Source organism: Chelmon rostratus, chromosome 9, assembly GCF_017976325.1.
Source record: "Chelmon rostratus isolate fCheRos1 chromosome 9, fCheRos1.pri, whole genome shotgun sequence".
Taxonomy (NCBI): Eukaryota; Metazoa; Chordata; class Actinopteri; order Chaetodontiformes; family Chaetodontidae; genus Chelmon; species Chelmon rostratus.
Genome location: NC_055666.1, coordinates 3,257,611 through 3,269,107, shown reverse-complemented (window position 1 = coordinate 3,269,107; position 11,497 = coordinate 3,257,611). Strand labels below are relative to the sequence as shown.

Genomic DNA, 11,497 nt, shown 5'->3' with positions numbered 1-11,497 from the left:
GGCTAATGGGAATGTCAGTTTACTCCTGAAAAGCTTAATGTGCTATTTTTAGTTTCATAAAAACACACTAAGAATGAAAAACTCCACGTACTGATCCTACCAACTATCACCACACCACAGAGTTACAGTTCATTTTTTTATTATAAAAGACAGCAACAGTTATCGTGACCCTCAATTTTCACTCCAGTAATATAATCACACCCCCCCCCCAAAAAAAAACAGACCACCCCCACTTTCAATTCAATACGCCGCCTCCTGCCTGCCTCTTTGCTTCCTTCACTCAGAGCTCCTGGATCACTATCAGGCAGGCACGAAGCAACAATCACATTACACAGAGCAGTTTATGGCAGCAACTAAACTTCCTTCTGGAGAGAAATGACAAGGCCAGTCTCGTACTGAACATCCACAGTCCTGTACTGCTGCTTGCATCGCAGCTCTTCCTCTTGTTGTGTGTCTGAAATGAGTCAACTAAGGCCTCATCCTCTGCTGTGCAATGTCAACACCCACATTCACCTGACTTCTTTTTACTTTAACAGGAGTCAGCTATCCTCAAAGACAGGGTTTCTAACAGATCAAGGCCTTCCATTCTTCAAACCTTAAAAGAGACAAATGAACTAAAGCCTGACCTCATCCTCACACACGCACATTATATTTCCTCCATGAGTCAGTATGAGACTGAGACAGGCCTAACAAGCCTGTTTAAAGTGTCAGAGGACACAAGAAATTGGAACAAACAGGGTCATAATTCCTCTCCAAGTGACACAGATGAATGTTTTTAGAGATTAAGAATAAAACTGATGAAATGAACACCTCATTCCAGCAGTTCTGCTTCAGTTGGTAACTCTTTAGAGTGCACTCAGAACAACTGAGAAGTGACAACTTTCTGACATAAAATGTCAAATATACTTTTATACTTTTTATAACATTTTATGCAGTAACTTCCCACCTCCAAGTTGTTGAGCGCACTATTATAACAAGATAGCTATAACTGATGGAGAGCACTGTACAACATTGGGCTATGTAGACGGGAGGGCTGTCCTTGGAACCAAAGCTCAAACAGTGTACAAGCTTTTGAACTCAGCTCAACTGGTACAAACAAACAAAAATGATCGGAGCCAAAAACAAGCTGGAAAAAAAAAAAAAAAAAACATGTGAAACCTACACGACGTCTTAGACAAAAAAAGAACTTTTACTACCTCAGAATGTAAATTAACAGCTTTGTAAAAATAAAACATACAACATTGTTTATGAGACAATTAAATTACAGACAGAGAGGATATCATAGAACATTGAGGAGCATTCACTGACATTATCTTTTTGCTAGAGTATTTTACTGCCAAAACACAGTAGAATAATATATTATAGTGAGAATGACTAAGATTCAGCTTGTCACTCAAGACTGCCACTCCCCATCCAGTCCACCCCGGAGCCTGACAGTCCTCTGTTGTCATGGAAACCAAGTGACACCCAAGTGCAAAGGTCTACTGCTGGCCTTCTTTCTTCTCTCCCTCTGATGAGCCCGAGCTGCTGCTGCCGCTGCTGCCGCTGTCCCGCTCTGCTGCCATCTGCAGGACGGAAGGAACATGTTAGAACTTCCAGACTGAAGCTGGTAGCGCCTCATTTTACAGGTCAGACAATTTCTTTACATTTGTTTTCATATTTCAGGATTTTCTTTTGTTTGAAAGAATCATGAAATATGGTACTTAGTGTAAGTAGAGACTAAAATTGGTACATTCCCAATTAATTCATTACAAACAATTGCTAGTGTAAGCCAGAAGCTTTTAGTCAGTGCCCCACGAAACCGAGCTGAACATCCAATAATGTCAATATCCACAGACAAGCAGAATAAATAACAGACCTGAAACGACTCCACAAAAACATATGATGGTAAACTGAGTCTCGGTCCACAAACCAATCTGAAATCATCACTTTGGGTTTTAAGAAATCGTGATTGGTGTTTTTCACCTTTTTTTTCCACAATTAGCTGTACAGGCCAAGAGTTTTATCGACGACTCGAAGGAAAAAGATCTGCACACTAATCGATTATGACAAAAAATTGCTAGTTGCAGCCCTCTTAAAAAAAAAAAAAAAAAAAATTTTAAATAATGAATGATTATTTACAGTACATGGTTTGAAACAGAGCAGGTCTTTTCCCCGAACTCATGAGGAAATGACAGACCTTTTAAAATAAAACACTTCACTGTGTGTAACAAGTATACCATCTGAACATACAAGAAAAATATATTGACATATTTCAGAACTGAATTGATGTTCATGTTTTCTTACATCAACCATGTTAATAACCACTTCCTCATTTTCTCTATTGTTTTTGTACATTTCTTTGGTCTTTATTAGAGCATCCTTTCTGTCATTGCCCTACTTCAACTAACATCTCACTGTTGTCTGCTACAGATTAATTATAAAATGCCACTTGAGTGCTGCCAAGTTGGACAAGTGCCACTTTTCAATTAGATTTGGTATTACAGCAATAACAGATGGTGTCTTTACAACCAAAGCTTCTAGGAAACACGGTCCATCTTCCATTTAACAAACACTACAAGTGGTGTCTGTGAGACAGATGCTTGCAAACATCTCAACCATGACCTAACAATTTTTTGATTAGTGTCCTTTGTAACGGACAAACGGTTACTGTGTGGATGCATGTTCCTACCTTCTTGTAGGCCATTTCGAAGAGTTTCAGTGACGCCTGCTGCAGGGTGGTGGCCGCCTGTTTGATGTTCTCTCCTGTTTCTGAGTCCTTGTTGGCCAGAAGATCTCTGACCTTTGTGATCTCCTCCTTCAGTTTGGCACACTGTGAGTGGACAGATTGGAAAGGAAACAAGGGCACATTAAGTTGTGTCACATATAGAGACATGAGCGGTACAAATTGGAGGATCACAACAGGATAATCATCTTCACGGTACAGATACAGAGCACAGCAGACACTGTCGTCAAATCCTTCCTATACTTTCAGAAAGCTACATAAAACGGTTTGTACCCACTATCTCAACAATGAATTCAACTCATCCATGAAGCAAGGTTTGCATTTAATAGTCCAAAGTCAAATTTCCAGCACACACTTCATCTGAGTAAACTGAAATTAAAGACTGAGGTTTCACCTCGTCAGCGGGAAGCTGGTCTTTGAACTCCTCCATCTTGGATTCTGTGTCATGGATGATGCCCTCAGCCATGTTGACAGCCTCCACGCGGTCCTGTGCACAATAAAATGAGTATTAGAGGGGGGTCAACAGTGTGGCTTTGCAGTACACACCGACCAAACACATCAGGGAAGGAGAGGAAATGTGTAGAAATGCTGTGAACAAACCCAAAACTGAATCACATTCAAATGTAGAGAGTTTTTATTTTGGTGTTAATCCACTTCTGTTTCTCATCTTTACCTTCTTCCTCCTGTCCTCCTCTGCGTACCTCTCAGCATTCTTGATCATGTTCTCAATGTCGTCTTTGCTGAGACCTCCTGAAGACTGGATTACAACTGAGGAGAGCGCAGAGAGATGAGAGGACACTCATTAGGCAGCAGTTTCATATCTACTAATTAAAAGTAGTGACGGTGAAAAGAAGGCGGAGAACACTTGGAGCAAAATCCCCAAAATGTTCCTCCAAACCGCATTTCATTCATAAACCCTTTAATTAAAGCCAAATATTCTGTGTTTGTTTACTGGAACAACATTTTGTTGCCAAGCTTATCGACTATTCTACAAGAGTACAAAACTGTTCAGTCCTCCGTGGTTATAGCCACATGAATAAACATAAGCATCCAGAATTCATTCTTACTGAAGGCTGAACTATTGAGAGTGAATGCTAAACGAAGTGAACTGATAAGACGTGAAATTATTCTCAGCAAACACACAAACAGAACACTTAATGTAACTTCTGCTAAATGACACTCACTCTGCTGTTCTCGGCCTGTGCCCTTGTCCTTAGCGGAGACGTGGACGATGCCGTTGGCGTCGATGTCGAACGTGACCTCAATCTGAGGAACACCTCGGGGGGCGGGGGGGATCCCCACCAGAGTGAACTGACCCAGCACCTTGTTGTCTGTCGCCATCTCCCTCTCTCCCTGACACACCTTAATCTCTACCTGGGTCTGTCCGTCAGCTGCTGTGGAGAACACCTGGAGGGGAGCAAATAAAGGTACTTCAGGCATATTTACTTCTGTCAACACATTTCTAAAAGAGTCTATAGAAAGAGGTAAATAGCTCAATATAAAGCAGTCACATCAACCCGCACTGCTGATTTATGTACCTGGCTCTTCTTAGTGGGAATGGTGGTGTTCCTGTTAATGAGTTTGGTGAAAACTCCACCCAGGGTCTCAATACCCAGAGACAGTGGTGTCACATCCAACAGCAGCACATCAGTGACATCACCGGCCAAAACACCACCCTGGATGGCTGCTCCAATGGCAACAGCTTCATCGGGGTTGACGGACTTGCTGGGGGCGCGGCCAAACAGGTCCTGAACTGTTTGCTGAACCTGCAGAGACAAACACTGAGTGTTACACTTGTGTAGTAGTAGTTATACTTAACCTACAAGAATCACAACTGATGATGGTCTGCTGAGGCTTTCTGGGTTTTGTTTTTTGTGCACAGCAATAATAATCATTATTGTCCATTAATTTTCAAAATAAAAGTCCACACAAGTAGAACATTTACAACAGAAAGGATGAGATAAAGTAAAGTGAATGGGAAGACACACTTTACAGTAAATGACCAAAAGAGAATAGTTTTCTATTTCAATTACATATAAAATTAAAACTTGTTAATTTTATGGTTGCATGTCAAAATTGCACCAAATACGAAATGTCATGTGGCTGAAAGCAACTATTTAATATTTTAATTAATAACTGACAGAGCTAAACACAAATATGTTAAAACCCTGTCTGCTCTTGTAATGCCACTTTCAGCCAGCAGATGTCACAGTCTTTGCAACACTGACTGGATTATGATATTCTCCACAATGACTCTTCAAATGGAAATTACATGATTTCCAAGAAAAAAATTAGTCTGTGTGTGACTGCTAATCGTTGCCAGAAAACCCTGTAATCATGTTTCCGATTTCAGGTAGCATATTGGTTTAATGGCAGAATAATGTCACCTTGCCACAGTGGAAGTAAGTCTTAGATTAGTGTCATGCCTGACATATTTGTAGCTGCGTGTTATTTTACTGCTCCCCTTCTAAAAGGCTGCAGGGCTCAGGGGTCATACTGTACCTTGGGCATTCGGCTCATGCCTCCGACGAGGAGCACCTCTCCTATGTCTGCCTTGGATACCTCAGCATCTTGCATGGCCTTCTGACAGGGGGCCACGGTGCGGCGGATCAGATCAGCCACAATGCCTTCAAACTGAGCACGAGTCAGCTTCATGTTGAGATGTTTAGGACCAGAGGCATCCATGGTCAGGTAGGGGAGGTTGATGTCAGTCTGGAAGGGAGGACAAGCACAATGAGATCACTTTGGCTTTCACCACTTCAAATTACCAGGAACAAAATGTCTGATGACAGCCATATATAATAAATAATACATTTTGTTTCCTGTTGGTTATCAAACACTCAACACTGCTACAGGCATCTTCTTGAGCTTACATTGTGTATCAGTATTAGATGTAATTTATCTCATTTCAGACATTTCATATATAGCCCTAACCAATCAACAATTGTCAGAAAAATGAATGACTCTCAGATATGATTCAGTACAGCTGATCAATACTACACTGGCTTTCTATGGAAACAAGCAAATCTCTAATAGATTCCTATCTGACATCAGAGGTTTGTATGGCCCTGTACTAGGCCTGTCCTGCTGTCAGTATCAGGACAGTCCACTCTCACTGGGCCGAGCCCTGCAGCAGTCAGCAGCAGCAGACTCTAAAACAGAACCTGCTGCAGTGAAGTACAACACAGGACCTTCTCTACCAGCACTGTAACACTGAGCCAGACACACGCACTGTCTGGACAGCTGACTGAGAGCTGGACTGTGACTTCAAGGTTTCAGATAATCTGAAAAAAGTGGAATACGGAGTGCCAAAAGGTTTTTAGTCACTCTGTATGTTCTGACAGAGTTTGGTTTGAAGTATAACTTCTAGTTCCTATCAGACCTAAATTTGTATCTAAGCTCATCAGAAATGTGTGTTTTTTGACTAAGGTGTTCTGTGTACCTGCAATGAAGATGACAGCTCACACTTGGCCTTCTCAGCAGCCTCTCGGACCCTCTGAAGAGCCATGCTGTCTTTCATCAGATCCACACCGGTCTGAAAACACAAAACAAAACACTCATGAAAGACTGAGCTACAGGTGAGAGGTGCATCTACAGACAGAGATGTCAATTACTTACCTCTCTCTTGAACTCTTTGACAATATGTTTGAGGAGATGCTGGTCAAAGTCTTCTCCTCCGAGGAAGGTGTCACCATTGGTGGACTTAACCTCAAAAACTCCCTTCTGGATTTCCAGGACTGAGATATCAAATGTACCTCCTCCCAGATCATACACAGCAATGCTGGAAACAGACACAAATCAATTTAATAACAGAGGGACATCAAAAACCGAGTAAAGTATCAAGCACATTCAGTGTGAATCTAAGCAGAACCACTTAACATGCTGACTGTTTCCATGTTTCAGTAAGAACTGATATGACTGACGGTAGCAGTGGTGGTGCTCGTCCGTCTCTACTCACATCTTATCCTGGGTTTTGTCCAGTCCGTAGGCCAGGGCAGCAGCTGTTGGCTCATTGATCACACGCAGGACGTTCAGACCAGAAATCTGACCGGCATCTTTGGTAGCCTGGAAGTCACAGAAATACATCAAACATTAGGGAATGTCGTGAGGGGCTGGCCATCCAATATTTTGTCCACACTATTAGCAAAGTGAGAGAAATTAGCAAACCAAACGAATATGACCAGAAGTGACTGCTTATTCTTTAACGCTTCTCTATAACAAACATCTAATGTAGGTTCTCACCTACACTGAGTGCTCTCCAGACCAAGGTTACAGAAGGTACATGTGTGAAAAATGACACGACGATGAGTGACAGCTACATCTCTACTTGCCAAAATTGTAATGGAGCCTCAGGTGGAGACAGATAGTAGCATGGGTCACTTTGAAAAGCAGATGTAGAAAGGCTGTATTTTTTTCCATAATAAATATTCCATGAGAATAAAAATGCCTCATGCTGGCAAGATTTATCAGAACTGGCTCATTTTTTCCTCAATTTCTTTAAATGCTCCTTACAATAACTTTTTATATTTTGAATAATCTAGCCCCTTTCTGCACATGCTTACCTGTACAGTCATATTAAAGGTGTTTTACAAACAGTCTTCAGAATAGTGTATTTTTTCAAAGGCGACAACCTTCAATAGATGATTTACTAGTTTTGGGAGATTAACAGAAATTTAACTTTAAAAACTCCAGTAGGTGAAAGCACATCAAGACACCAATACGAGTACATGGTGCTTAACAAAAGTTCAACTTTCAAAATCATGCTGCTGCATGGTGGAGGGTTGAGGGTTGAGTGTACTAGACACCTGAGAGCCGTGTGTACCTGTCTCTGAGAGTCATTGAAGTAGGCTGGCACGGTGACCACAGCGTTCTTCACTTTGGTTCCCAGGTAGTTCTCTGCAACACAAATACCCAATCATTATCCAAACTAATGCTCACATATGGATGACGTAAATGTCAAAGAAACACTAGCTGCTAGTGTTAGAGACTAGCAGTATTTATCCAGTGTATTTGTAGTCATACCTGCAGTTTCCTTCATCTTCATCAGGACGAAAGCTCCAGCCTGGCTGGGGGAGTACATTTTCCCATGAGCCTCCACCCAGGCGTCACCATTAGAAGCACGCACAATCTTGTATGGGACATTCTTCCTGTGAATGAAATAAATTATGGTTAAGAATTGATCCCAGGAAACTGATCCTGAAGGAGGTCTCTAAGTGCACGATGCATTCTCTTCCCCAAAACTGAAAAGTGTGAAATTAATCTCCATTTTCCAGGAGGTTATTTAAAAAACATGACTTCTCATGTGAGCGCATGCAAATGCAGAGTATTTCAAATAATGAGGCCAAAGATGCACTCACAGGTCTTTCTGGACCTCGGGGTCATCAAAGCGACGTCCGATCAGCCTCTTGGTGGCGTACAGTGTGTTCTGAGGGTTGGTAACAGCCTGCCGTTTCGCGGGCATGCCCACCAGACGCTCCCCTTCAGCCGTGAAGGCGATGACTGAAGGAGTCGTCCTGGCTCCTTCTGCATTCTCCAACACCTGAGAAGCAAGGAGAAATCCTTCAGTATATCTTTCATGCAATTTCAGATTGGAGGATGACCATTCATCTACCCTGACTGACTATTTGACGGTCTTCTTTACTCTAAGCTGTCTGTCAAACAGAGCATAAAGAAAATAATTGCCTCTTAAATAATTAAATAAATGACTTTGTGTAACAAACCAATCCTTGTTTCCATGAAACTAAATTACTACCAAAAAAAACTACCAAAGTTAGATAAGAATGTTCTTAATGTCGATAAAGATCGTGTCAGAACTTGTTTGGTCAAACATTCTCAAAGCAAATACAGTGGAGGCCATTATTTAGCTACATTGTCTACAAAGTGGTGTTTAGTCACAGCATGAAGGTAAACAAACTCAACTGAAAGACACCAACAGAAACAAGGACAGTGTCACTCAAGGTGCCACAAAACAAAGAGGGGAAAACGTTCTAGCTCAAGCCATTGATACTAAACAACATTTTCCAGGTCCATGGAGCATACTGTCATGTGTATATTTATTAGTAAGCAAGACTCAAAGAAATCCAAAACACATCAGGGAGTACATTGGATGAGAAGAATCTGTATCCAAGACCCAAGAAATCAGTAATCAAGGAAAAACTACACACAGACTTCTAGAAACCACCAGTTGCTGTTTGCATATATTAAATTCAAGACGCTTTAATGGTCTTATAGGCTGGTGAAACGGGTTTTACAAACAGTGGCAGTGGAAAATTGGAATTCAAAGTCAGTTCATGCCCCTGTCAAAAAGCCTGGAGTGAGCAGTCAGTTGTGAGATTTAAACAGGGTGATCAGAGAGTGGGAGAGCAATATCATTCACAAAAACAGTCAGACACAGCCCTCTCTATCCAAGGGCAGAAACGTCTGGTTTGAGGGAGTTTCAAAAGACTATTTAACCATCTGACAATCACTTCTGATGAAGTATATTGGCCCCTTGATGGTCAACATTTAACTTTCAGTGTTAACATACTGAACTGTCAAGGCCAAAAAACTCAACTGAGCTATAAAAACTAAGCACATTCAGTACTACTCATGAAAGATGTGTGAAGTGTCTGTTCATCCTCACCTTGGCCTGTTTACCCTCCATGACTGCAACACATGAGTTGGTGGTTCCCAGGTCGATGCCAATGACCGCACCTTTGACAGCTTCTGACCTACAATGCACAGCACATACACACTAACTATTATACATGTATCATACAAGTAGAAAGTTTCAATAGTCATCAGAAATAATATGTACTCCTCCGTCTGGGGCTATACACCATAACAGAAAATGTACTATTTGGCACTCTAGTAACTAGTTGTAGTACTACTCTAGTAAATTACTAATGTGGGAAATTATCATTAAAAGTCACATTTTCCATGTAGTACAGAGGACACATTATGCTATCTTAAGTTTTGTGCTGATACTCACGCATAGTCCCGCCTGGACAGAGCTCTGAGAGCATCTGGTTTGAAGCCATTCCAGCATGCCTAAGAATACATCACAAAACCGTTATACAATTGTTACCAAACACTGGCTTAAATCAATAACCTATAACAACATGAATAATAGTTCATGGCAGTTTTGTTATTTTTTTTTTAATCAGCGTGAGAAAAAATGCTGTAACTTACAACATGATAAAACAATAACGAAAGTTTGCCTTACGACCATTACTGGAGAAGCCCAGAGGACTAAGAGGTGTAGGTCTTGTAAAACCATTTTAATAATAAACCACATAAACACTGCCATACACATTTAACTCTGAAGGTGGAAAAATGCTGAATGGCAGTGGAGAAACCCACCGAAGTCCATCAGAGCTCATTAATGATGAGTACGATGTTATGTCTGACAACATAACATCGTACTCGTCATTTATGTCAGGAATTTCACAGACAGATACCGATAAGGTACAAGCGTGTTCATTCAAGTTTGGAAGGACATGTGAGAAATGTTACAGCATGTGGGAGGGGGGACATCTCATTGAAGGTCACCGATTCATTCATCCGCTGCAGTCTGAACCAGGGAGCCACTATCTCACAATGCACATACTGACTTAAATCGAGTTACTAAGATAGTAGTACAATTATCGTTTAAACGCAATTCAGATACTTGACATAAAAAGGTATCGCAAAATGGCTGTTAGCTTAGCCCCAATAACCTAGTATCACTCCAGCACTGCAACTGCTAACTCATGATGAGATGTAAAAATGAAGACACTGGTGACGTTGTGTTCTGCAACAAAACGTATTCGTGTTGACCTTTTCAGTTAGATAACACTGGCCCGTCCTTTGTAGCTACTTACAAATGACATTTCGCTCGTCACGATGTTGCAAGCTGGCCTCAAGCTAACGCTATTAGCATGCTGAGCTAGCCGGCTGCTTGTCAAATCTCATAACCACGCTCAAAATTAACACATGAAATATACGTTTGTGCGTATGTTTGGGACTCACCTTCTTGATTATAGAGGACACATTTCTTGTACAGTTCCTTGTCGGGAGAGTCCTTGAAACGCTTCTAGCGGCACTCAACATTTTTACAAGTAAGCTAATAGGCTAACTAAATTTAATAAAACGTTCGCAGTGTTTTATGTCGAAACAGACTGCCCGAACTGTTGAACAGCCAAGAAAGCTAAAAGATGCAAACTCTCCGGGTGTCTTTAGCCGTCTGGTTGGTGTATCCTGGGTAGAGGTAATGCTCAGGTCCAGCAAAACTGCTTATCTCCAGACAGCACCAGCAAAGGAACTACGAAGCTTCTTCTGGAATTATCCAACACATGTTGCACCATGCACCGTCGAAGGACCCCTACTTGGGTTGCACATTTACCGCCTGAATGATTTTAACAGTTAAGAAAATATTACAGATTTGTTTATAAATAAATACATGCCTTGTATTAATAATAGAATATACATAAAGCATCAAACGTTTTTTAATATAGGAACTAAACACATTTTTGCTACGTTTTGCTTTTTTGTGATCATGAACCGAATAGGGCAGATACACGCAGTGGGCATGTGAAGGTCATGATGTAACAAGGGGTACGCAGGAGCTTTCACATGTGTTACGTCAGGGATGCTGAATGAACATGCAGCTGGAACATGAAACACGATTACTGTTGTTTATGCAGAATATTGTATGTTCAAATAACTCTACGAAAATTAATATTAATATCTAAAAATGTTTGAGAAATCTATATCCAAACATGATAAGGTGCAACTTTTATTCAACCGGGGAGC

At 41.1% G+C, this 11,497-nt stretch overlaps 1 protein-coding gene and 1 non-coding gene across 2 annotated transcripts; both read right to left on the bottom strand.

Annotated features, from left to right (window-relative positions):
- Window positions 1–204: 204 nt before the first annotated feature.
- Window positions 205–11,015, bottom strand: hspa9 (heat shock protein 9). The gene is made up of 16 exons (XM_041943668.1): window positions 10,715–11,015; window positions 9,696–9,754; window positions 9,348–9,435; window positions 8,083–8,264; window positions 7,748–7,872; window positions 7,548–7,621; window positions 6,684–6,790; window positions 6,344–6,506; window positions 6,168–6,260; window positions 5,228–5,437; window positions 4,264–4,491; window positions 3,910–4,132; window positions 3,399–3,493; window positions 3,120–3,212; window positions 2,672–2,812; window positions 205–1,565 (listed from the first exon to the last, which is right to left on the bottom strand). The coding sequence occupies exons 1-16, from the start codon at window positions 10,793–10,795 to the stop codon at window positions 1,482–1,484; spliced, it is 2,046 nt and encodes a 681-aa protein (XP_041799602.1). The 5' UTR covers window positions 10,796–11,015; the 3' UTR covers window positions 205–1,481.
- LOC121612111 lies at window positions 5,783–5,984 on the bottom strand. Its single transcript, XR_006007131.1, has one exon. It is a non-coding gene; the product is annotated as a small nucleolar RNA SNORA74 (small nucleolar RNA).
- Window positions 11,016–11,497: the final 482 nt, after the last annotated feature.

Bases quoted from the DNA above. Each gene is read 5' to 3' on its own strand.
- hspa9 (XM_041943668.1), bottom strand. From the start codon at position 10,795: ATGTTGAGTGCCGCTAGAAGCGTTTCAAGGACTCTCCCGACAAGGAAC. The intron at 8,265-9,347 runs GTGAGGATGAAC...CTTGCTTCTCAG, and splicing joins TGGAGGGTAAACAGGCCAAG to GTGTTGGAGAATGCAGAAGG. The intron at 2,813-3,119 runs GTGAAACCTCAG...GTCCACTCACAG, and splicing joins ACCAGCTTCCCGCTGACGAG to TGTGCCAAACTGAAGGAGGA.